This window comes from Panicum hallii, chromosome 7, assembly GCF_002211085.1.
Source record: "Panicum hallii strain FIL2 chromosome 7, PHallii_v3.1, whole genome shotgun sequence".
NCBI classification, from domain to species: Eukaryota; Viridiplantae; Streptophyta; class Magnoliopsida; order Poales; family Poaceae; genus Panicum; species Panicum hallii.
The window spans coordinates 37,313,623-37,339,256 of record NC_038048.1 but is presented as its reverse complement, the minus strand read 5'-3'; the positions used below and the strand labels follow the sequence as shown (position 1 = coordinate 37,339,256).

At 49.3% G+C, this 25,634-nt stretch overlaps 6 protein-coding genes across 11 annotated transcripts; all 6 read left to right on the top strand.

The window, feature by feature from the left end:
* Nucleotides 1-2,074: 2,074 nt before the first annotated feature.
* LOC112900103 (heavy metal-associated isoprenylated plant protein 16-like) lies at nt 2,075-4,523 on the top strand. 4 transcript variants are annotated; one of them, XM_025968839.1, is made up of 4 exons: nt 2,075-2,486; nt 2,574-2,652; nt 2,705-3,021; nt 4,142-4,523. In XM_025968839.1, exons 1-3 carry the CDS (start codon nt 2,478-2,480, stop codon nt 3,004-3,006), a joined length of 390 nt encoding a protein of 129 aa, XP_025824624.1. In that variant the 5' UTR covers nt 2,075-2,477; the 3' UTR covers nt 3,007-3,021; nt 4,142-4,523. The 4 variants fall into 4 exon arrangements, with proteins under 4 accessions (XP_025824624.1, XP_025824623.1, XP_025824622.1 ...); XM_025968838.1 differs by lacking the exon at nt 4,142-4,523 and adding an exon at nt 3,104-3,377 and having other exon boundaries at nt 2,077-2,486; XM_025968837.1 differs by lacking the exon at nt 4,142-4,523 and having other exon boundaries at nt 2,078-2,486; nt 2,705-3,377.
* A 1,122-nt stretch (nt 4,524-5,645) lies between these two features.
* LOC112900102 (heavy metal-associated isoprenylated plant protein 47-like) lies at nt 5,646-6,630 on the top strand. The gene is made up of 3 exons (XM_025968836.1): nt 5,646-5,990; nt 6,099-6,177; nt 6,282-6,630. The coding sequence occupies exons 1-3, from the start codon at nt 5,985-5,987 to the stop codon at nt 6,599-6,601; spliced, it is 405 nt and encodes a 134-aa protein (XP_025824621.1). The 5' UTR covers nt 5,646-5,984; the 3' UTR covers nt 6,602-6,630.
* A 2,953-nt stretch (nt 6,631-9,583) lies between these two features.
* Nucleotides 9,584-10,413, top strand: LOC112900107 (heavy metal-associated isoprenylated plant protein 16-like). Its single transcript, XM_025968847.1, has 3 exons — nt 9,584-9,729; nt 9,840-9,918; nt 10,020-10,413. Exons 1-3 carry the CDS (start codon nt 9,721-9,723, stop codon nt 10,256-10,258), a joined length of 327 nt encoding a protein of 108 aa, XP_025824632.1. The 5' UTR covers nt 9,584-9,720; the 3' UTR covers nt 10,259-10,413.
* A 2,130-nt stretch (nt 10,414-12,543) lies between these two features.
* Nucleotides 12,544-13,438, top strand: LOC112900105 (heavy metal-associated isoprenylated plant protein 16-like). Of its 3 annotated transcripts, none has more exons than XM_025968844.1 (3): nt 12,544-12,739; nt 12,891-12,969; nt 13,058-13,438. In XM_025968844.1, the coding sequence occupies exons 1-3, from the start codon at nt 12,734-12,736 to the stop codon at nt 13,351-13,353; spliced, it is 381 nt and encodes a 126-aa protein (XP_025824629.1). In that variant the 5' UTR covers nt 12,544-12,733; the 3' UTR covers nt 13,354-13,438. The 3 variants fall into 3 exon arrangements, with proteins under 3 accessions (XP_025824629.1, XP_025824631.1, XP_025824630.1); XM_025968846.1 differs by having other exon boundaries at nt 12,817-12,969; XM_025968845.1 differs by having other exon boundaries at nt 12,894-12,969; nt 13,058-13,353.
* Nucleotides 13,439-15,875: 2,437 nt separating this feature from the next.
* Nucleotides 15,876-16,644, top strand: LOC112900735 (heavy metal-associated isoprenylated plant protein 47-like). The gene is made up of 3 exons (XM_025969548.1): nt 15,876-15,884; nt 15,987-16,065; nt 16,152-16,644. The coding sequence occupies exons 1-3, from the start codon at nt 15,876-15,878 to the stop codon at nt 16,490-16,492; spliced, it is 429 nt and encodes a 142-aa protein (XP_025825333.1). The 3' UTR covers nt 16,493-16,644.
* A 2,461-nt stretch (nt 16,645-19,105) lies between these two features.
* On the top strand, nt 19,106-20,535 carry LOC112900969. The gene is made up of 3 exons (XM_025969763.1): nt 19,106-19,233; nt 19,410-19,488; nt 19,718-20,535. Exons 1-3 carry the CDS (start codon nt 19,228-19,230, stop codon nt 20,191-20,193), a joined length of 561 nt encoding a protein of 186 aa, XP_025825548.1. The 5' UTR covers nt 19,106-19,227; the 3' UTR covers nt 20,194-20,535.
* Nucleotides 20,536-25,634: the final 5,099 nt, after the last annotated feature.

Genomic DNA, 25,634 nt, shown 5'->3' with positions numbered 1-25,634 from the left:
TCTATGTACCAAGCAGCATTGCTGCGGAACAACTCAATAGTTCCGGTTGGAAAATCTCTATTATCTCGGTTTTCCAGCCGGGACCGCTAATTCAGAACTAAAGATTCCAGCTTTTAGTCCCGAGCCAGTCAACCGGAACCAAAGAGTGTTTTAGCCCCGGGTGAGGGTACCGACCGGGACTAATAAAATTTTTAAAAATAAAAAAAGCGTGGGACCCTGACCTCTAGCCGGCTTGGCCGGGAATTTGAGAAAGGAGGCTCGCTGTGTAGGACGAGGACGAGATAGAAGGAGAAGGCCCCAGTCAATCACAACGCCAAAAAATTTCCCATTCAATTACAACAATTAAGCCAGCATCAATCCTCAAATTAACCATATTCAATCTTTCCCAAATTCCTCCAAACAACAGTAGCTCAGAACATTCCATCGACAGAAAAATAAATAAAAAACTATTTATCTCCACCTTCAATCATAAAAAAAATCATCAAGCGCCGGCCCATGGGCTCGCGGTCGAGCCGCCGCACGCCGATCCCGCCCCAGGCCGCCCGTTCACCGGCCGAGCCGCCGCACGCCGGCCCTACCTGAGGCCGTCCGTGCCCGCCCCGCACGCTTCCGGTCGCGCCGGGTCCGAGCCGAGCTGTTAGCACCGGGGCCTAGGGCTGGCTGCACCACCACCCGCCGGGGCCTGGGGCTAGCCGCACCACCGCCCGCCGGGCCTGGCTGTGCTGCCCACCCTGTGCCAGGGCTAGCTGCACCGCCGCCCACCGAGGCCTGGCCGAGGCGCTCCCGCCCGCGCGCGGTTGGCACACGTTGTCAGACCTGGGGCCACGGGTGTTTAAAGATGTTTAAGAGATTAAGTCCGTCTTATCTCTTATTTATCTTATTTATCTCTTATTTATCATGTTTAAGTAGGAGATAGAGCTAACCGATATAGAAGGAATCTGCTTAAGATATGTTCTGGTACGATTCCTTAGCTGGTGTTCATCAGTATCCTTGTGACCCTGGCCTCCCGGATATATAAGGGGGGACAGGGACCCTCTCAAAACAAGATCTCCAGATCATTCAACACCAAAGGCAATACAAACCACAACATAGGACGTAGGGTATTACGCACCTCGCGGCCCGAATCTATCTAAGTTTTGTGTTCCTTGCATCTTTGAGTTCTTGATCTCGGCGTCTCCTCACCTAAAACTTACCACCTTGGGTATATCTCTCGGTGGGCAGCCGGTAAAACACCAACACGCGTGGCGGCAAAGGCTAGGGCGGGCAGCTCGGCCCGCTCCGGTGGCCCCCGGCCTCCTCCCGCCCACGGCGGTCCCTAAGCTCTTCTTCTGCTCCCAGCCTGAGAGAGGAGTTGAGATGAGAGAGAGGAGTTGAGGGAAGAGACAAGAGAGAAGAGGATTGGATAAGGCACCGGTGGCGAGTGACCAGAGTATATAAAAGAGAGGGAGGGCTTCTCGAGACTTGGAAAAAAATCACCCGAGCTAAAAAAATATTTTAGTCCTGGTGTGTGGTTTCCATCCAGACTAAAGCTTCCCTATTAGTCCCGGATGGAGACACCACCCGCGACTAAAAGGGTGGCTCCACCCGGGATTAATAGTGGACCTTTAGTCCCGGTTTGTTGCTCCAACCAGGACTAAAGGTCCCACTTTCGTTCGACCTCTGGCAATTGGATCCGGAACTAATGGCTTTATTAGTTTCAGATCAAATCCCTGTCGGGATAAATGTAAAAGATACGAGGGTATATGTAGTAGTCCAGGACCGCAGGATTTCTCCGTCCACCGCTAGCAATGGCCGCAAGGCCGGGCCCGCCGGCATCCGGCGGCCTCAGCTAATTAACCACCCGGCCGTCGTCGAGCGGTAACTGCGAAAGACGGAGACCTACGCCGGGGTACGGTCGCGCCTCCGTAGAAAAGTAAGCAACCCGCCGCACACAAGTCACAAATTGGTCCCCGTAGTCTCCTGTGGACAGCGAGCATGGACCTCGTTGTCTCGGCTCCGGCCGGGCCGGGCGCCTTAAATTCGGAGGGAAACAGCAGCCCACAACTTCGTCCAGTAGTCTGCCGGGACAGCGAACGGATACGGGCCACCGTTGGCTCGGCTCCAGCGCCATCCCCGTCGTCCCGTCTGGTCGCCTATGTCCATGGCTAACCACTTGGGAGCTGAGCAGCTCGACGACGCACGCAGCAGCTGTGTTCGGCAAACCCGGCCTAGAAGATAACAGGAGCTCTGGCCCGGCGCCGCGCGTATATATTACACAACTACACCAGAGACGCGAGCGCGGCCGCAAGGTCCTAGGCGTTGCGTGCGTGGTTGCTTCACCGGCCGGCCGGCCGGCAGGAAAACATCACGATCAGCGATTCGGCGTCGTAGCTAGCTAGCTAGCCACACCCAGTCAGATCAATCATTGGCTTAGCTTGACAGGCTCGCTCAGTTATTTCTTCAGCTTCTCGATCAGTGTCGTCGTTGGAGAATCAACGATGACCAAGGTAATAGTGAAGCGATGCACTGTTCGTTTGCGATCCTCCCGTACGTTTTGTTTCTCACGTCGCTCGTCGTCGTTGTTTAATCTGCAGTACAAGATTGTGATCAAGGTGACCATGCCGAACGCCAAGAGCCGTGTCCGGGCCATGGTGGTGGCCGCAAAAACGAACGGTATGCACTTCAACAGTCATCCATTTGTGCATTTGAGTTAGCCCGACAACAGGATATGCGTCTACACATGCAGGGGTGATCTCGATAGCAATCGCCGGCGACCTCAAGGACCGGCTCGAGGTGGTCGGCGAGGGCATCGACATCACCTGCCTCGTCCACTGCCTGCGCAAGAAGCTCCGCCACGCCGAGGTCCTGAAGGTGGAAGAAGTCAAGGACAAGCCGCCGGAGAAGAAGAAGCCGCCGGAGCCCTGCGCGTGCCCGGCGCCGAGCCCGTGCGCGGCTTATCTCCACACGCCGCTGGTTTTCAGCTGCGAGCAGGCGGAGTCGCCGGCATTCGGTTGCAACATCATGTGAAGCTAGCGACTAGTAGTAAGTTGGACTCTGTCATGCATGCATCTGTAGTGTGGTATGGCGGGTTCATTCTGACCTTTTTGCCCACATCTGTCGTCAGCTTCTTCGTGCGTGAAGTGTGGTGTGGGCATGTGCGCAAACGGGTTCTACCTATGGTTTGCTTTCGCTTACGTTTAACCATCGTCGATAGCGTAAAATAAGGTCACTAGCTACAGGATAGCTAGTACCATAAAATCCAACATGTATGTGTATTACATATGTGTAAGTATATGCACGACCTATTTGCATTGGTTGTATATGCATCCGGTATTCCAGTTGTGAACTGGATGCAGAGATCGTACTTTCCCCCCTATTATTAAAAAACGTTACACGTACTAATTAGCGTGGTTTGTGAAAACGAATAGAAGTCACCATGCCAACAGGTACCTAGTGTTTAACACACGCTAACATGATGATACACCTACGGCCAAAATAATACATTTCTGTACAAAGTTTGAAAAATTATTCCATTTTGAAAATTCCAGTGACATTTTGAAAATTTCAAAGGAACATAAAGTAATATATTTCTGTACAAATTTATTCCATTTTACTTTTTCTGAACTTTAAAGTGAGCGCGGTTTGTGGCCTAGAGTCATCATAAGAAACCATCATTCTCAATGGCAAACAAACTCCCACGTGTACAAATCCCACCCTTACTCTTTTTCTCTTTAACGGTTTTCCTAGACTGACAAGTGGGTCCGACATAAAATGGGAGAGAAAATAAAAATAATGTGACCCTGGCATACGATTCATGACAAGCTTTAAATGTTTTGTTCGGATTTCACGAATTCTAGGAATAATCCTGCCGGTTAAATTTTGCAAAATAATGTTCATACAATTCTTGGAAAATGCCGTGTGTTTCAACTTGAATGGTAGTGGAACTAGATCTTTCTAAACCGTAGGTCGGGCAGACCAGCTTAGAGTTTAGAAACTCTAACCAGCCCGAGTTCGACAGCGCTTGGTTTTTACTAAGACCAAAGCTTTAGGCTGCACCTATTTTTGGCCACCTAGCAAGCGGTGCCAAGCGCGGTAGCAGCACCCTCACCCAGTTACCCGCCACAAGGTGTCGTTCTCCCTTTGACCACCCTCCTTTTCACAGGTCCACCGTCTCTCCCCCAGGCCCAGGGTTGCTGCTCCTATATCTTCCTCACAAATGGGTGGCTAAAATGGCCCTGCAGATTCCGACCTCCGAAGCTCGCTCTCACGGCCGCCTACGCTCAACCCAACCTGCGAGCCGACAGCCGAGCAGCATGCCTGACCCGGCGGCATTACTGGTCCCACATCGCCCGCGCAGGTGGGGTTGCCGTCGGATATAGGGCGCGCGATCCGGAGGCGCCTCTCGCCGCGCGGCAAGAATTGTCTAGCCGCCCCTTGATCATTCACCATTGGTCTCCACAACCAGTTAGTAGAACTCGGCACCGAGTTCTGCTGGCGTACCCAGTCTGAGATAAGGGAGGGACGGAGGGTAGTAGGTGATAGATAGCAACAAGAGTCAGAAAGAGGTCCACGCACCAAAAATAAAATGGTGGCGTGTCATCATCACAAAAGAACGCAGTGCTTCATAAGCAAAACATCTTTATCTTTAACAAATAATATCTTCAAAAATAATTACTTTTAAATAGAAAAAGTTACATATTATGATAGTTGGTTTCATTATAAATAAACTAATATCATTTTTATGTTGTGAATCTTTATATTTTTTTTATCATCTATGATCAAAGTTTAAAAGGTTTGATTTGGAGAAAACTTAAAAATAGCTATATTCTGGGATGGAGGCAGTAACTAAGTGATTAGAAAATAACGGATCAGCATCTTTCCATATGTTTTATCTTGTGCCTGGGATGCATCACATTCGAACGAAAGGAACATTTTTCAGAGTCAGAGCGGTCGTTCACTAGTGATCGATCCCAGTTTAAAAACTTATGCCTATACGCTTCACATCAGGGTCAGTCCAACTGTGTGTAGTGTAGATGTAGAAACACCAGCGTTATCATCTTTGCCAGAAAACAGTTGGTACCGACAAAGGGAGGCACGTCATGAGCAAACTACCTGCAGAAGCACACCTGGAAATGTGTTCCGTATGAGTATGAGCTCCGTGGACAGAGGAACGGGAAGAGCTGGAGAAACTCGTGCTGAAAACAAGCATCTTCAGATATCTCGGTTCTCCTTGCGCGCCTGCACACTACTGGTGCCCACCCGCCGCATGTCAGTACATTAACCTGCTATCTCATGCAGGCCTGTAGCAGCAAGATCGACCTTAACCTGCTAGCTGCTACTGAAGTGGATTTTGAGATCCGGCCACTAGCCACCACTAGGATCTTACCGGCGTGAACCGCACAATACAAGCAACCAGGAACACTTCCGTCTGGCAGGATGTACTCGGCTACTGTGGCTGGTATTGGAACATGCACGCATGCATGCGGTCCTGCTGTCGATTGGATTGACCAAAGCGCTGCGGATGCGTCTGTCAGACGAAGGGCGCGTATCATGCAGGCAGCGTGGCCAGCAGGGCCAGTGGGCATACAGTTTGCTCTCGGCACGCGACCGGATCACACCGTCGAGTCAAGAGTCGTTGCGCCGCCCACCGTAAGAAGGCGTCTGGTTGGATGCTCTGATCGATTAGCTACAGTAGATGATGTTTAGAATGCTCTGCTCTGCTGACCCGGAGCGTGATCATCCCTGTTAACTACTGCCCGTACCTAGTGTCAGACTGTCAGTTTCGTGTCCGCTAGCTCCTCCTCCTCCTGACCTCCTCCACCGGGGTATAAGAGCGAGCGGTCAGCAAAGCTCTGGGTTGCATTCTGCACCCGTCGCTGCAGCCTGCAAGACAGATCGGCAGACCTGTAGCCAAGCCAACTTTCCTAAGATAGTAAGATTTCAGATCTCATCGGTTGTAGCGGAAAGTGGGAAACCTTTGTACCTGCAGGCTGCAGCTGCAGGCAATGAAGGTAAGCAACTCTCGCCGCCCGGTCAGCTCTGTTTCAGTCCAACCTGAAACACGGGCACTGATCGCGTTTTCTTTCTTGGTCCTGCTTCGTCGTCGTACGTTGCTGCAGCAGAAGATGGTGATCAAGGTGAGCATGCCGTGCGCGAGGAGCCGGTCCAGAGCCATGGCGCTGGCCGCCAGGGCAGACGGTACGCGCGCACTCCGCCGCTCGTGTCCTTGTGTCCTGCTCATGGAGACTGGTGCGTGCGTTGGTGGCCAGACTGACAATGCCGGCACGGCTGCGTGTGCGCAGGGGTGATCTCCATGGGGATCGCCGGGGACTCCAGGGACAAGCTGGAGGTGGTCGGCGACGGCGTCGACGCGGCCTGCCTTGTCAGCTGCCTGCGCAGGAAGCTCGGCCACGCCGAGATCCTGCAGGTGGAGGAGGTGAAGGACAAGCCGGAGGAGGTCGAGACGACCAAGGGGCCCGACAATACGATGACCGCGCAGCCCGATGTCGTGGAACCGCCGCCTGACTGCCACCACGGTTACGGTTACTACTGCTGCCACCTCCACCCGCCGCCGCCGCCGATGGTCGTCTGCGACGAGCCCGGCAGCTGCACCATCATGTAACTAACTGGAGCGGCGAGTGACTCCATATGTGCAAATAAATAATTGGGATTTATTCGCGATTTCAATCGGTTTTCGCTTGGCATCTGAATCTCAGTTCCTCGTGTTTGCTTCTTCCTCGTGTATGTTTGCATGTGCTGATGTGCACTAGTGATCTGGGGTCGAATATACGCGCCAATCTGTGGCGATAGCGTACATAAATCAGGTCGCAATCAGCAGGCATCATCCGCATCACGAGGACGGGTAGGGGTAGTCAAGCAGCGTGCAAATTGAACTGCGAACGTCATCTGACAAGAACAGATTCGCGTCACGCTAACATCGTAGCGTCTGTCTCTGTCGTGGCCTGGTCGACACGGATCAGGATGGATGAGCAATTTGCATTTTTCACCCTCTAAAGACTAAAATATAATGGCCGGTAAAAACATTTGAATTGATAGTGACTGGAAAAGCCACATTGGAAAAAAGGCTCAGTGATGCAGTGGCCTGGTTCCGCAGATGACGAGATGTCGAGATACCATCCAACTCGATCTGCCGGAAGTTCTTATCGTCTTGATTTCTTGGTCCTCATGAGCAGAGGCTGGCCTAGCTCAAATATTGAGCTGAGGCATACTAGTGTCATCCTTTGTTAGCTTCTCGAAATAAGATCCAATCCACTGAAAATTCGAAGTCTGAGTGGGGCATGTGCCCCTACCTAGGTGACTCGTGAGGTATAAGTTGGTGAATTCAACTTTACAAGTCAACCAAACGAGGGCCAATTATATTCCAATTCACACGGATAGATAACAACACTTCATTCTCCAACAATGATTAAAAATAAGCACCCCCCCCCAATTTTTTCTCTTTTTTATCAGGATCTATCTCTTGTGTGTACATATTTTTTTTGTTTTATCTCTAATTGATGGTACAAGGCACTACCTTTAGCGCATGATTTTTTTCCTTTCACTTTGAAGCTACTCACAAGATTTTTCTTACAATATCCATTCTTAAATACATTTCATAGAATATCCGGAATCGTTTTGAGAAAAAAAATTTAATTTGGTTGCTTCCTATTAGTTCTTCTGGCTGAACTACTCTAAAATTTGCCTGCGATGTACTCAAAGCGAAAATAGGCAGATAGATTGAAAGATACAGCTTCACAGAATACTCTACAGTTACTACTATACGTGGTCATATAAGTTCTGAACCATATGACTTAATTTTCATCGTCCATTGTTGACCACCAAATCGCCATCATCATATCTGCTTAGATACTGAATACACCAATCAAGACAAGTCTCAAGTCAAGTACTTGGATTATTGCAAGTGGATAGGAATACAGTGTGTGCAGTGCCATCTCTTTCGAATAAACGGATTTACACCACGGGATTAGGAATGGTAACGGATAATGACTCTAGTGATCTCCTCACAATCCAACTTGGCCCTTATATATTTCTAGCTCAAAATTGTATAAGATTAGAGCCGGCTCTTTTAGAACCCGGCCCTTAGATTATTTAGACTAAATTTTAGGACCCTTTACCGCCCCTACGTGAGAAGGAAAGCGCTTAGTGCATTATTAATTAAGATCTTAGTGCTGCAAGCTTAGTTCCTTGAGCAAAAGGCTAGGCGCGTCTAGCAGCACAATCAGGAAGTATGAAAAGGTAACCATTCTTCACTTCGCGTTAGGCTCTTGCTCTTCCTTTAATTTCCTCCCAAGTCCCCTGTTGCCAACTTCATTCCTATCTGATAAATAGAGTAATAATAAGGAAGTGCTCATGACTGCTTACGTACTGAAATGATCCCGGACGACACGAATTTTCTTCGGAAAATAATCTCATATAAACATTCAGTGTTATACTCCTACTTGGGTAGTTCCAGCTGTCTTAGCTTGATAGCATAATTGCAATCACGTTCGGACAAATTAACTGTCAAGAATTCAGTGCACAGTCAGAAAGTGCTTTACCTGATCCTTTCGTTTTTTTCTTTTCTGCTGTTTCCCCACCTAAAATTGAGTTATTTTTCAGCAAACGAGTCAACGTCGCAGTCAGGCAACAATCTTGGGGAAGACTGGAACGAACAAGCTCTGAGCAGAAAGGTCACAATTAGCAAGGAGATGTGACATGACACTGGAGGAGGAGCCAAGTCAGAGCTTGATGCCCTCCACATGCTCTCAAATTCCACAGCGTATCAACGGTTTTTTAGATTGGCAGGCCGTTAACTGGTGCGGCCGTTGATTCTGCCAGGAAGTGTTTAGGGTTTAGGTTTGTCCATAGATCGCTGGATCGCACGGCCGAGGACGATTCCGTGCGCAGGGAAAACGTAACCAGAAAGGGGCCCCTGCTGCCTCTGATCCTTCCTGCCCGGTGACGCGAAGCGAGGCAGGGAGTGCTGTGGGACCGCTCGTTGAACCACGCGTGCTCACACCACCTGGCGTTTTCAGTTCCTGCAGGTGGTTCCGTTGGCCCGCGTTTAGTCTGCACTCTGAACCTTTCCATGTCATACGCGCTGCGGGACTCGACACGTACGTCGTTGCCGGTCGATGAACGGACGGGCATGGACTGAATGGGGGAACTGCAGTTGAGATCTCGTTCCAAACGAAGGAGTTTTCAAAAAAAAAATTGAATGAATTTTACAGTAAACATTTCAGTTATCGCGAAGGGTTGCAATCCTGCCAATTCCGTTTCCTCGGAAACAACGGCACGGCGATCGCGGTCAGCTCACTCCGTTGCCTCGACTCGGTCTACCTCTACCACGTCCGTTCCGTCAGCGGCTCTCGGTGCGCGACCCAACTGGGCCGTCTCGGCTCGGGTCAAGTCATTGTATTCTCTTTCATTCGAGGAACAGAAAACGGACCCGGCTCCGACGATAACGAGCGCGTGGGGTCCAGCCCACTCGGAAGCTCAGCCGCTGAATCTTCTTACGAAGGCTCGTCGGCCCGCGTCAGGCCTGCCATGTCGCCCGCCGCCTATATATACCGTGCGCGCCCAGCTCCCCTCGCAAGCCAAGCCAGCAAACCACAGTGGGCAGCTGCTTGCCTGGCTGCATCTGCGGGTAAGCACCGATCGGACACCGCCGTCCCATCCAGCAACCATCAGGCATCTGATCAGCCTCCGCGCCGCCCGGATCCTCCTCAGCGGCGGCACGCCATGACGAAGGTAAGCGCGCGGCAGCTTCAGCTCTCCGTGTCCCTTGCTCAGTTGCTCTGTTCCGTGCTCTGCCGCGACGAAGGTAAACTGCACTGAATCGACCTTGTTTTGGCCCGCAGCAAAAGATCGTGATCAGGCTGAGCCTGGCGAGCGAGAAGACCCGGTCCAAGGCCATGGCGCTGGTCGCCAAAGCGGACGGTACGCGCGCAAGCTGTTCTCCCGTTGCTCATCGCGCTCTACCTTCTCCCCGTCAATTGGCCGCGGCCGCCGGTGCTGATGGTGAGTGTGCGTGTGTGCAGGGGTGAGCTCGATGGGGGTCACCGGCGACGGCAGGGACCAGCTGGAGGTGGTCGGCGACGGCGTCGACACCGTCTGCCTCGTCCAGTGCCTGCGCAAGAAGATCGGCCACGCCGAGATCCTCAAGGTGGAGGAGGTCAAGCCGGCCGAGAAGAAGCCCGAGGAGAAGAAGCCGGAGCCGCTGCCGTACTGGTGGTACCACAATTACTACCACTACCACCCGCCGCCGCCGTGCTGGTGAGGTGGCCTGGTGGTGATCAGCCGTTCAGGGAAGCGGCCGTTTTTGATGGATTAGTAGTTGGAATTCAGCTCGTGCTCGCTCTATATTTGTATTCGAGCTGTTTTGCATTTGAGTGGAAATAAAAAAAAAGCAAAAAAAACTGTTACTCATCCATATTTGATATGTTTTCAGTTTTCACCCCTGTCCATGTTTGGTGCTTGGTCACTTTTTTTTCAAACCTTTTCCACGCAAAAAAAGTCTACGGAATTACTTTTTTTTCAATCGGACCTCGAGATTTTGTCAAGTTACTAAACTGAAGCTGTTAGCCACAGGGTCATAAATCCTGAAAAATTGATGAGTGAAGTGGCAAGATTTTCAAATTCTCCATCCAAAACTCACTAAAGCAAAATTTGACAAATGGAAAAGAAATCCACAAATTAAACCCAACATAAGGCATCCACCTTCTCACTTTCTCATCAATACCTCATTTCCATCAATCAATATCGTCTGGTCTTTCAAAAAATAATAATTAATATTGACTTTGGAAAAAAATTCTTACTGATATCTCATTTCTAATAGCGGCACCTAAACTTATTCACCGTAGGTACAAGCTAATGTGAGGCAAGTTCAATTTCTGTAGGAATATGAAAGTTTTTTTTTTTCAGCGATGAGATGTTAAAGAAAACCAAATCCGACCGTCTATTTGGCAATCTTGTGGCAGTCTTTGCAAACAGAAATAAAATTTCCTAATTTTCCATTGGGCAGTGTTGGTCTTCAGAATAAGTCAGTATTCGCCTACCGCCACCTGAGTTTTGTTGACGGTGCTTAGCAGCTTAGGTGAGGGTAGGTGACAACAACAAGAGTCAGAAAAGAGTTCCACGCTCGGCAAATAACAAGTGGCATGTCATTGTCACAAAAGAATGTAGTGCATGATAAGTAAGCAAAATTAGGGAGACGTAACATTGGAAAACAACGGATCACCATTGTTTACATGGTTTATTTATTATCATGTAGTAGTACCTGGGATGCATCAGCAGGTGGCAATGATGCAATTAGAATGGATTGCTTCTAAACGAACAGTTTCAGAGCGAGACCGATGGTTGACTCGTGTGTTCACATCGATTGCAATTTTTCAAAAGGGTCCCATTTTAAAACTATGCATCTTATCTTTACGCGCGTTCCTATCTACCCACTCTCTGTAGATGCAGAACATCGGCGTCATGAGCTTTGCTAGAGACCGGCCCGTACAGACAAAGGAAGGCACTTCATGATCCAACTGCCTGGAGAAGTACACCAGGAGACGAGCTCTGCGGACAAACAACTGAAAACGAGCAAGATTACCATGAGATTCATGATCTGTTGAACGGTGTGCGTGGCATGCATATTCAAAAGTGCCCGCTTGCGTTGGTAATTATTAATAAAACCATCACTAATATTTAAACTTGTTATATGGCGTTATCAAAATCATGTAAACCCTTAAGATATGTTTTTTGTTCTCTAAACTTGTTAAGTGGCTCTTACTTCTAAGAGATGGCTGTTACTTGCTAATTGCTCTTGTCCAACCTATATCAACAGTACTAGAACTGGAATTTACAGATTTTTTTAGGCATTATTTTTTCACAAGCAAAAAACATGAAATTGGGGAAAAGATTTTACTAGCTTTGAATTTTAATAGGCCATTCCTATCCTAGGTCACGTAGAGATTTGTGCCCCCAAACAACTTGGCTAGGTCGGATCTGCTCAGGAATGCTGCTAATCAAGCTCACCGCATCTTGTCGGAAACATGACAGATATCGGATTCAGGGAAGGGGAGGAGAGACAGATTTGGTTGAGGGACGGGATAGCAAGAGAGAAGCAGGCCCTATTAACCTGCCTTGTACATGTGCACTTGTTGATTGCTGATTTTTCTATACCAAATGAACCACTTAACAAGTTTACATTTAGGGCTATTAGGGGTGGTAACAGATCGTGGTACTAGTGCTCTATTCATAATCCAATCTAGTTCTTATATATTTTTAGCTCAAAACTATCAAAACTGAATAAGATTAGAACTCGACTATTTTAGAACCTGGCCCTTAAATTATCTAGGCTAAAATTTAATACCCTTTTATCATCCTGGCTACTGCTAACATAAGTAACTATTTTAAGCTAAGAAACACCGCGGTGCTACTTTGCTGGATTTGTACAACTCGCTGCTAGTAGTAAACTGTCGGATCCTTCCAAGGAGGGCAGAGCGCATGGTGGGCAATAGAATTTGCTCGTCAAGGCAAGCCATTGACCCACTGCCCATCGCTCGTAACGCGTTTGGTTAGTTGATGATCCCCTGTTAACCTACTCTATATAAGAGTGCGGCGGGCCGAGCAAGCTCCTCCGCAGCAAACGCTCGATCAGTCAGTAGCCACCCAATTCGCCTCGGTTGATTTGATCCACCGATCGCGACGGTTTAGCCGGATTACTCTCCAGAGTCCAGACGCAGATACATCACCGCGGCAGGCAATGAAGGTAAGCAGGGCCGGGCAAGTTCTCTGTTGCTGCTCCCTAGAATTTCAGGCCTCTGTTTCAGCTGCATTTTTTTTCAGAGCCCTGAAACTGAATCACGCGACTGATCTGTGTTGCTCCATTGTTCCTTCTGCTTCGCCGTTGCCGCGCGCAGCAGAAGATGGTGGTCAAGGTGAGCATGCCGTGCGAGAGGAGCCGGTCCAGAGCCATGGCGCTGGCCGCCAGAGCAGACGGTACGCGTTCACAACGACGTTCGTCAGTTCTCTGCAGCCAGTACAAAGGTGGTGGTCAGTGTGCTGACGGTGCTCTTCGTCTCTGCAGGGGTCATCTCGGTGGCGATCACCGGCGACGCCAGGGACAAGCTGGAGGTGGTCGGCGACGGCGTCGACCCGGTCTGCCTGGTCAGCTGCCTGCGCAGGAAGGTCGGCCACGCCGAGATCCTGCAGGTGGAGGAAGTGAAGGACAAGAAGCCGGAGGAGAAGAAGCCTGAGGAGCCGAAGCCGCCGCAGCCCATGGTGGTGCACCCACCGCCGCACGGCTACTACTCCTACCACCACCACCACCCGCCGCCGCCGATGGTCGCCTGCGAGGAGCCAAGCAGTTGCTCCATCATGTAGAGTTAGTTTGTAGCTGCGACGAATAAGAACTGTTTTGCCTAACTGTACTTACTTATTTGTAAGAAAATGGAGGGAGCTAAATCAATTTGTGCAGATGAAGAGAAGTGGCACCTGCATCTCAATTTCTGTCGCCGTGCCGGATATTTTTCCATTTTCCAAAAAATCTCAATTTTCAATTGCTCACTTTGGTTCCAATTTTTTGTTTAGTTCTCAAACACTAGCTTCTTCGGGAAGCGTCCATGCGCAGATGTGATTTGGGGTTACTCCAGCACGTGCCAATCTGTGATCCCGATGTGCCTGGTGCCGTAGGATGAAGGGAGACGAAAATCCAACGCAGCCTGCACAACTCTGACGTCATCTGTCTGAAAAATACTAACGTCACGAGGACATCTGCGTTTGACGTAGTAGATCATGATGGATGGATCATTTGCCTTTTTCGCAGTCTAAAAGTGTTTCTTCAAAAGAAAGCGGTACAGGCTCAATTATGCAGCGGCTCCTCTCAATGGCTGAATTTTCTCCTCCTCTTGTTTGTTTCATTGTCCTCATGAGTTGGTTAAGTCCACAAGTAAACCATCAAGCAAGTGGCCACTGACCAATCAGATGGACAGCTTATACAGACACAGAACTACAGGCCTCTTTGGCATAGCTTCACGAGCCTCCAGCTTCTACACTGTTCGTGTACTGTTTATCATTGTAGCGTGAAGCCGGTGAAGCTAGAAAACCTGGCTTCGCCAGCTTCACCTCTCCCTCAATTCATTTTTCTTCTCATTTTGCGTTCTAACTTCTCATTATAGTATAGAATAGTGACAATCACTGTATCATGAAGCTGAAGCCGTATCCCAATAAAGCTATGCTAAAGGGGGAGTACACTTCTTTCACGCCCCCCCCCCCCCCCCAAATCCACATTTTGGTCAGAAGATAACCACTCACCAAATTTCTCTTTTTTATCAGGATGTATATGTTGTGTGTTATATAGATTTGTATATTTATATACTATTGCTACGCTAATTTTGTGCGCGTGAAATTATTTTTTTCTTTGAAGCTACCTCCCAGGTTTTCTTAGAAAATTTTGATTGGAAAACATTTTTGTAGATACCTCTGAACATTTTAAGGGAAAACCAAAATCTTGAAATAGTTATTACTACTAGAACTAGTGCTGTTCCTATCAGTTCAAGTTAATGAACGTTCAAAACCTGACGCGATAATGTACATACAATTCCTTTCCTCGGGAATATCTATTCCCCCATAAAGCACAATACTTCACTTCGCAGTCGTTCTGCTTTTCTATAGGATTGATTGAAGCAACGCTTTCTGGCCAAATAGATTGAAAGATACAGCTTCCTATAAAACTCAGCAATTACTAAATGGTCATATAAAGTTCAGATCCATGTGCCTTTCCAGGATCCAGCCATCCAGGGTTGACCATATCGCCATCATCTGGACTTACGAGACGGAATGAACTAACCAAGACTAGTCCCTAGTCAAGTAATTTGATTAATATTGTTGCAAGTGGATCGAACTTAAGTGCGCGTATGTGATAGCTTTGGAAGGAACGGGTTTACACCGTGGTTACTATGTTCAAATCGTGCAGCTTCTGAAAGTAACTTTGTACATTTTCCAGGCACCTAAGGGTTAACAGAAAGTGGTTAGAGCACTAATGAAGAACTCAGTGTTGTGAATTTGGTTTTCTTGGGCAAAAGTGCGCCTAATCACACGATAAGGATATACGAAAAGGTGTAATAATTTCTCCCAAGTTCCAAATTGACACTTTTTCTATCTGATGAATAGGGTTTCTGTTGAAAGGTAGTGCTTTATGACTGTTTGAGAACACTGGGATGGTCCTGAACACATTTTCCTTCGAAAAATGATCTTATAAAAAATCAGTGTTCCATCAGTAGTTCCAGTTAATCATTTAGTTAGATAGCATAACTGCAATCACGCTCTGACAAATTAATTGTCAAGAATTCAATATCTAACTGACTACAGTCCCACCTGATTCTTTCTTTTTGTTTCCGCTGTTTTCACACCAATAATTATGTCTCGGCTAACATGTCAAACATTCAGTGTAGTAGTCAAGCGCCAAGTTAGAATTGATTATTGATACCTACATGGTCTCAAATTCCACAGCATACACCTCCACCTCATGCAATCCAAAGAATCAACGATGAATCCTATTCAACTGGAAATCAAACACGGTTTCAGAAAGCACGGCAACTCAAGTCAGTTCTTATAGTACAGTGCTTATGCTTAGCCCGCGGCACATATAGAAAGGCACGGTGGTTTGGTTGGGATCGATCGTCTAAATAAATTGCCCGGAATCTTCTTAGCACTGGGCAATATTCTTAGTGGGGACGCATAGTACACTCCTCATCGGGCCTGCTGTCCTACTATATAAGTCGGATAAGGGCCTTTCTCCCTTCCTCAACAAACTCTGAAGCTTCAAGGCTTTCGAGCTAGTTGTCACCTGTCAGACACCACACAGAAACTCTCACGTTGGGGATCAGCAACGGACCAACAAAAATATGACGAAGGTATAACAATCTTTCTGTCAGGAATAGTAGCTTTCTGTCGACGATCACGGCATCTTCTCCTGCCTCTAATGCAACCGAAACAACTTGTGCAACTTTTTTCAGCAAAGGATTGTGATCAAGGTGCACATGACGTGCGACAAGTGCCGGAGAAGCGCTCTGGCTTTAGCTGGCTCGACGTACGGTGAGCACTGCCTACTAGTTCTTGCTGTACTATGTGGCTGTGTGCCGCAGAGCATGCAACTGATGGCATCGATGCGTTGGTTGCAGGGGTGCAGTCCGTGGGGATCGAGGGGGAGGAGCGCGACCAGCTGGTGGTGGTCGGCGACGGCGTGGACGCCACCAGCCTGACGAGCTGCCTGCGGAAGACGGTGAAGGTGGGCAGAGCGGACATCATCAAGGTGGAGGAGGTCGTTGAAGAGAAGAAAGCGGCGGCGGCGGCGGCCACCGGCTGTAGCAATCCCGTGGCCGCATGCCCGCCGCAGTGGTACCCCTACCACCCCGGCTATGGCTATTACTGCCCCCGGACGGGCGTCGTCTACCCCTACGCCGCCGGCGGCCACTGCTACGTCGAGGACTCCGACGAGGGTTCATGGTGCGCCATCATGTAGGTGTGCACGGATCGAGTTGGGAAATCTGCAAGCATTTGATCGATCTCTGGATGATCTTGTCAAGTGCAGTAGTACTTTGTGGCCGAGAAAAAAAATAAATATAGGGAAAGTCATATGGGTGCAGCCGTGTACTCGTGTTTAAGCAGGGGTTTGTACAGGTTGTTTGATTCCGACTTAATTTTTTTTTATTGAGTTCCGACCAGATTTTGTGGTATTCATAATTATCTTGGAGGGGAGTAAGTGGGTTTCGTTCCACTTTTATTTCTTGCTTTAAAATCTGGATCCATTCATTTGCGGGCATTGCATCTCAAATATTTCCATATATTAAAGTTGTACTCGCATTTTTCAGATGATCACAATAATCTCTCAATACGGATTTCTTTGGTTTCTTTGGCAAAAGTGCATCATCTAGTTACACAATCAGGATATACGAAAAGGTGCAATCATTCTTCCCTTTGCGTTAGGTTGTCGACTAGTTGCCAACTTGCCATTTCGCTTTCTCATGAATAGGGATTCTTCCCATTAAGGTATACCTATTGGGATTCTTCCCATTAAGGTTGTCGACCACGTAGTTCTCTAAGAGTGTCTGAGAATACACTGAAAGGAACTAAGACACAAATCTATTGGGGAAAAAAATCGTTGTCGCTTCAGTAGGACCAGATACTATTAGTTAGCGTAATTACAATCCTAGCAAAATTTCAAACAAAACATCATTACAGTCACGTATTGACAAATTAATAGTCAGGAATTTAACATCTAACGACATATACTCCACCTGATTTGTCAGGGAACCAACTTCTGAATCATAGCAAAATTTGAACAAAGACACGCGGATTTACGTATGACTGTTAGGAGTCAAGTTGGAATTTGACACACATGCTCTCAAATTAATCCATGCTAGCTACTGGGACTCAAAAGTCAAAACACGTTTCAGAAAGCGACAGGGAACGACAGAGAACTTTGCAAAGTCGAGTCCACGGCAGATTTACCCTTACCACTCCGGCTTTTACTGTCCGCGGCCGGGGCGGCGTCTACCCGTACGCCGGCCGCTGCTACATCGAAGACTCTTACTCCAACGAGGGTTCGTGGTGCAACATCACGTAGTGCACACGGATGGATCAAGTGGGCAGCCTACAACTGCAAGCGGTTTGATGGATCTCCGGAATCCGGATGATCTCCTATTCTTTTCTCAAGTGCAGTGCTACGTGGTTGAGATTGAGAAAAAATGTAGGGAAAGTCATATTGGTGCAGTCGTGTTTAAGACTTTAAGCAGCGGATTTGGACACGTTTATTTTTTGAAATATTTTTATCTGTACCACTATTTGATGTGTAATCTCATCAAAACCACCAGCCTGCTTCTTTTAGATGGTAGTGTTGGCCATATTTTTCTTAGGGAGTATTCGTCAATTTATCAACAATCATAGGGTGGTCGGTCAACTGTTGTTTGATTGATTTCGGCCCATTAGTCAAAGAGCTAAAGCCTTCCCCGGCGGATAGGCCTGATGGCATTTAGCCCATAGAGGAGTCTTACCGGTCTAGCTGCGGATGTCTGTTCATCGCATGTGCACTGGCCGCCGTATCAGATAATAATTTTTCAGAACAGAATTAAATGTTCCAGAACAAAATAAAAAGTTGGAAATAATAATGTACTAAAATATTTTTATCTTATTTTGGAATATTTTATTTTATTCGAAATATTGTTATGTCCAGCGGATACGTGCGATGATATAGCGACTGGTCGCACGTGCAAGGAACAGACGTCCCATCTAGCTGGGCTCTCGGGGATGGAAAATGCAGTTAGCTATACCGTTTGGAATTTGGATCATGGAATTCAATCGGGGCCTAGTCATTGGAATTCGTTTTCCCATATAGGTGGAACTATGCTCATCGTATTTAATTTATTTTTTAGGAACACGCGATCCGTTGATCGATACTCTTCGAACCTCAACACACCATTCTTTAAATTATTTTCCCTTAACGCTTCGGACACACAGAAAAAAAAACTACTATGACGTAAACAACAACCATGGCATGGCTATGCCGCCCGCCGTCGTCACGCAGGCAACGCCGTCGCCGGAGAGCTAGAAGACGGGGATCCTGTCCACTTGTCACCCCGAGCAGATTGTTCAGCTAAATCCCTCGACTCGTCAGCGGCGGCAACTTGCATTGCATCCTCCAATCGAAATCCTCCCCGCCCCATCTGGTCCCCCCAGACAGATCGACCAGCTCCCCACTTCTTCAGTGGAGTGTACGTAACCGCCGGGACAGCGACGCGCGGCGCTACCGTTCTTCTCCAACCTGAGTCCCGCCAAGCTCCGGGCGAGCAAAGTCGCCAGCCGCACCGGCAGCACGGAAATTTCCAGCCCGTTCTCCCTTTGAAAAATCCGTCGCCAGGGCACAAGCTACCTGCTCCTGCAGTAGCATATCGGAGGTAGGAGATGCGGTCGAGCTCGAGCTCGCTCAGGTCTTCCCGGTCAAGTCTTTCTGTCGCTGTCCGGCACACTGCGGGCCGTAACGGATGGAGTATCCTACTGTAGCCGAAGAGCGACTAGTTGACTAGTTAATGAAGTCAACTGGCAGTAATTTGCTCCTGCTATTTGCGTTCGCGTGTATAAAAAGGGAGGCGGCAGTAGTGTGCACACTACTGTTAGACCAAGGCAAAGCCAAAAGCCTTCCTGCTCGCTCAAGCTTGCTGAAAAGAGGAGTGTGCTTGGCTCTTGCTTCGTCCGGGAGAGATGAGGGTAAGAAATCCTGCTAGTTCCGATCAAGCTAGTGCTTGGATATTTTTTTTACCCATTCTGAGTTACAGTAATTATCATTATCTCGCTGCACATGTTTTAATTGTGACAAGCCACTGTAGTTTTTTCCTGGTTTTTTTTTTCTTCTGACGTTTTTTGGTCGTTCGAAATCTTTGCAGAAGGAGATGATCATCAGGCTGCAGACGAGCTCCGAGAAGGGCCACTGCAAAGCTATCAAGGTGGCTGCTGCAATCTCAGGTAAACAAAACATTCTTTGATCCATCCCTGAATCACCTAGGCCCTTCTATCGTTATACTAATTATCATCAGTCAGGAAAAGGAAAAAGTTTATACCAATATATATGATATATCTAGTTCGTCGACACGTTTGGGTCCTCTGCTAAAAAGTCAAAACCCGTGCTATTTGATCCACCTGCTCTATCCGTAGTGGTGTGGTGGCATACTGACATATGGTTGGATCGATGCAGGGGTGGAGTCCGTGACGATCGCCGGCGAGGACAAGAACCTGCTGCTGGTGATCGGTGTCGGGATCGACTCCAACCGCATCACCGAGAAGCTGCGCCGCAAGGTGGGCCACGCCGAGGTGGTCGAGCTGCGCACCGTCGACGCCGCGGACGAGCTCGGCGGCGGCCTCGTCGTCGCCGGCGACCACGCCTACCGCTACCACCCGAGCCCGAGCCCCTACAAGCACGCGCCCGCCGCGCGCGACCACTACTACGCCGCCGCCGGCAGGGACCACCGCTACTACACCGGCGGCGGGTCGGCGTACGCGCCGCAGACGACGATGGCCCCGCGGGTCGACTACTACTACGGCGGCGGTGGAGGGTACCCGGCGCAGTACCAGCAGCCGCACGACTACTTCTACACTCCGGCGGCCGCCAACACGCACACGGTGGTGCACCATGAGTACGCGAGCGACCCCAACGGATGCTCCGTCATGTGAGGCGTGGTTGCCGGCCGGTTGCTGTGTTTGCCCTTTGCCGTGATCTGAGAATGATGGACTTCCTTTTGCATGCCATCTGGTGTCGGTCGCTCGGTGACTCGATCGGTGGCTAGTGTAAGAGTCACAAGCAGACACCCAATTACTTTCTGGTTCCGTGTAACTAGTGTAGAGCAAGCATTTGCGTGCGTGGCTGCCTGAACCTGTGTGTACATACTCAAGCAACAAGCTTCATACTACGAATCCAAGCGCAAGCCTTACTGCTTGTCCTTCAGAGATGATGCTCGTGGTTGAACAGTGATGCTTGGAGACCAAACTTTCAAATGCGAATTTTGAATTCAAGAAGCTTTCAAGCCCCTATCTCTAAATCTAACTGTGATGTGAATTTTCAGCTGTGTATATGAAAACCTGCCAAAATTAAAACCGACACTCTCAGTTGCAAGGTTCTCAAATGTTAGTTTTCACCTCCAGGAAACACACTACTTCTCTTCGTTTTTCTAATTTTATTATTACAAATATAAGTCCATTCACATTGACACAGCCTTGAATACGGTATTAATGGCCAAAGCTAAAAAACCTTGACTTACTAAAACAAAACTAAATGTACTTATATTTGTGACAAGAGGAATTACATACTGCTCAGTTTAGACGTCAAGTCGTCTCCATTTCGTCTGACTTTCTTAAGCGTTTGTTACCAAAAGTCTAAAAGTATAATCATTCGAAAGTATGCTTCATGAGAATGTACTAATACATTTTTCGTGACAAATCGTAATACTCTTGTGTATAGGAATGGTCAGATTTTATACCGTCCGATCCCCCTGAACACATCACTTTCAACTCGACGTACGCATCCGATTGGTCCTATTTTTCTTACTATTCCCAGCGAGCAACGTTGCGCTGGGACATTCCATGTATTAGCAAAATCATTTTAGATCGGTCAGGAACTTCTAGGTACGCTTGTTTATGGGTCACCGAGAAGGTTGTTTCACCGAATATTTTCACATATAAGATGCAGCAGCATCGCCTCCCAGTTGATTCTTTTTTCTAACGAAAAAGATTATTTCAGGAGTTATGCCTAATTACAAGACAAAGATCACGTGTATTTAACGTCTCCATCATTTGCTAGCCGCTGACCTTTTACCTATGCAAGATTTTCCTATGATGTTTTCTGAGAACATGTATGAACACGTGTTTCATTAAGAGAAAGAATCAGCATCACCATAACGTATCTCCGATGAGAATTTCAAAGCATAATATGTAACACAGACGCACCATACTACTACATCACAACGTACGGGAACAACCCTCCACACAACATACGAAACCACAAAGCGCGAAGGTACAAGAACCACAAGCGCGTAGCCCAATCTTATGACTCGTCGAAGGATCAAGCCACTTCCCAAACACGAGAGTGCAAGAAGAGAGAGAGAAGGGCAGGCACCTCATCATCACAAGCAAAGCAACGAAGGTTTTCCTTCCATGTTATCTATCCGGATGCGACTGCATCCACTATTGTAATGCCTGATCCCTTCGCAGAATAATTTTCTGGCGAGTAGGATAAGGACTCCTGGCCAGTTAGCGGAACCAACCATAAGTTTCCAAGTCAATTCTTTCGCGCACTCAAACCGTGTTCTGGAAATATAAAATTTCAAGCATCCTGACGCCATCTACTCCTCCTAGTTGCATTTTTCTTTCCCCGTAGACGATGACGTGACCATGGCGACACCAACCTCTCGCAAGCTGCGGACGTCAGGCGGGGAGAGAGAGAGAGAGAGAGAGAGAGAGAGTTTGGTCAGATCGGCGGCATCTACCTCGCAACTGCTCTAAAACTCTTCTTGGCCAAGCTCGCGTACTGAACGAAGTAGGAATAACAACAGCAAACATGCCGTGACAGTCACTGCATTTCAAGTGCAAACGGTGGCCACCAGCCATGAACAGATGGACTCCGGTCATGGTTACTTCGCTGGCAAATGGACGGCAAAGTTTGTTAGCAATGCAAAATGTTGATCTTGGGCTGCATATATATACTGGATTATCCTACACGGTCGATCCTTTGTGCTCCTCAAGTGAAGACATGTTTGGCTTTCATTTTGCCCCCAACATGGCCGTACTTAAAACTGAAGGCGCGTTTGTCCTGAATTTGAGGCTGGTGAAGATCAGCCAGCTACCGAACGACCCAACTCAAACGCCTGGACCATGACATCAACTCCAATCTTCGCGATTATTCTGCGTGCTTAGTTGCAGTAGCCTAAGCTACTTCGCACAAAGCTGGACCATTTGGGATGCATTGTTTGACCTGGGCACAAAGTCTGCGGTGGTGTCGAGTCACAATCAGATTTTCTGAAGCTCTGAACCGTCGTACCGTTTCCTGAAACTTTTTGTTTAACCTCTGCTTAATTCTTTTGAACCAAGAGTCGCCTGGAGCAGTTATGAGTTTACTAATCTTAACGACCGGTAAAAAAGATTGCAATCGTTAACGTCAGGAAGATGGGAGCTCGGGTAGTATATATGAGTCTGACCAGTTTCCGGCACACATCCTGCCGTAACTCTGCAGCAAGAACATTCCATCTTCCCTCAGCATCAGCCAAATTGTCTGCATAATTAGGTCCCAATTGAGCAGTGTTGCACAACCATCCATGAGGGTGAGAGCTATTTCACCTCAGACTCTACTTCAGTTGACGCTCCTGTTTAGCAAAAGCTAACACCTGAATTGCCGAAATTTCTTCAGAAGGAGATAATCATCAGATTGCAGCCGGATTCCGACAAGGGCCGTAGCAAGGCTCTGAAAGTGGCAGCTTCAGTCAGCGGTATGCTACTACTACCCCTTGCCCTTCGTGATCAGGAAACCGGTGGAGTTCATCCAGAATTTCTTGGGCCATGATGACATGGAAGCGTACGTGACATTGGCCAGGGGTCGAGTCGGTGACAGTGGCCGGCCGCGGCAAGGACCTGCTGCTGGTGATCGGCGACGGCATAGACGCGGGCAAGCTGACGAGGAAGCTCAAGGAGGAGGTCGGGGAGGCCGAGATCTTGGAGCTGCGGACTCTGCGGGGCGGTACCCACGACGCGCCGCCACGGGGCGCGCCGTCCAAGGACACCGTCGTCACGCTGTCCCCGTACCAACGGCACCCCACTCCCGGCCGGAGCGTGGCCGGAGGCGGCCGCATCGAGTGCCCGGTCGCTGCCGCCGCGCCGCGGTGGCTCGGCGAGCACGGCAGGCAGGCGGTCAGCTACTACCACCGCACCCCCAGCCTGGGATACTACCAACACTACGCGCCGTCGCCGATGGCGGCGCAAGGCGGCTACGGCTGCGGACACGGGCACGGCTACGCGGGGGGCAGCAGCTTGTACGCGCGCGAGGTGGCGCGCAGCCACCCCGTGAACTGCTCCCCGATGATCGCGCGGCACGACTTGGGCGCCGACGGCCGCCCGCCGCCGCGCGCGGCGAGCGGCGATGGGCGAGAGCACGGCGGTGGAGATCCCAACTGCTGCTCGATATTGTAGCGCATTTTTTTTCTCTTTTCTTTTACCGTAACGGCAGATCGAGGCTGTTGCGTGTGTGCTCAAGCTATTTGCAGGTTGTATGCATGTGCTGAAGAAGAAGAAAAAAACTGATTTGCAGATACTTTTTTTCCTATCAGATCGAATCAACCAAGCCGGACTTGCTAAAGAATCTACGCGTTCTAGGTTCTAGCATATTGCCATTTGCCAGTCGTGGAACGCACACAAGTCAAGCTATCCTTTCCGTGCCCGGGAGGCCGGGACCATGAATTTTGTCCGCTTGCAAAGTCGCCAATCAATCTCTGATTGGCAAACCCTAAGGAAAACAAAAGACACCGGCTAATAACCCAAAGTCGGTAGAAAAAAACACGCGGATTCCTGATCCATTAGATTAAGTTCTGCCACTAATTAGTTCTAAAATCATGCATGGAGGGTGCGGCTTAAACATACTCAGAAGTTTTCAGGAAGTCCTAGAAAATTCAGAAATAATAATCTTTCTCGTCGTGACATGGAAATATAAGGATTTTGGAATGGAGAGTGGGGATATGGACAGACTGTAATATGAAAGACTTCAGGGCTTCGAGAAGGCATACCGGTTCTTTCCTTTTTTATTTTTTTCACTGAAATACAAATCAAGTCCTGCGCTCCAAAATACAAATCGAAATCCTACAATTTCAAGGGGCCCTCAACTCGGAGGACAAGTTCATCGAAAACATGCCCATTGAGCCACCTGACTGCGTCCTCGGCATCTTCTCTCTGATCGAACTCGACAATGCCGACCTGCCTGCGCGATCCCGCCTCCTCATCCACGGCAAGGTGGGCGCTGTTGATGATGCCAAACGGGCAGGCCAGGTTGTGGAGGTCCCGCTCGCTGGTGCGCTCCGAGAGATTGGTCACGCGGATCCAGGTCTCGGAGGCCCGCAAGCACCTCGCGCAGATCGGGGGCGGACGAGGGTCGAACGGCACCGCCCACTCGACGCGGAGGACGCGGCCGCCGTGGACGTCCCCGTCGAGCCAGCCGATCGCCTACTCCGCGTCCTCGACCTCGTCGAGCTCGACGACGCCGGACCGCGACCCGGGCGAGAGGGAGACGCGCTCGACGATGCCGAACGGGGCGAGGAGGCGGCGGAGGTCGGGCTCGCGGGTGCCCTCTCGGGAGGTTGCTGACGCGGACGGAGCTGTCGTCGTCCCAGCGCCGCCTCCACGGGTCGGGGCGATGCAGGCATACCGGGCAGACTCGAGGCGACGCGCGGTTAGGTGCGCGAGGAGGCCCGTGCCTCCTAGAGGCTCGTGCTAGGAGGTCCCTGTAGGGGCAATCGGGTGCCGAGTGGTCGCCCTCCTTCCCGCAGGTTGTGCAAACCATGGCGACGGCGCCTGCCTCCTTCGTCGCCAACGGCGGCGGATCACCAGAACCAGGTGCGCTTGGTTCGTCAGCCTCGCCCGCAGAGGGGCGTGGGCGCTCGAGGAGTCGAGGGAGACCTCCTCGGTGGAGCCCATGGCGTGAGACTCGACGCGGTCCGGCGGTGTCCTCTTTCACGGCGCCGCCGAGCTCGAGCCACGAGCCCACGAGCAGCGCGGGTGCCTGATCACCCTAGAGATTCGAGGTCCCTGAGGGCGTCTCGTCTGGCCGTTCTTCGGCTTGATCTGTTGATCGGTTCACGTCCTACGGGCGGCGGAGAGCTACGGAAACGGAGGCGGCACGGAGCTTACCACGCCGTTACCAGATCGTATTTTGGGCTGGGCCTGGTAAGCTGAGATCTCACCAGTCACCAGGCTGGGCCAGTCCGAGTAGGATACGGATAAAGGCTCGTTTCCTTGTTAGCTGGGAAGAAAAATAATCTCATTCCCATGAATTTTTTCATCAGAAAGCAAATTGTCTAGAGGACCAAATCATACGAGTACGGAACCCTATCTTCTTTTTCAAAAACAAAGTCTTCTTTATT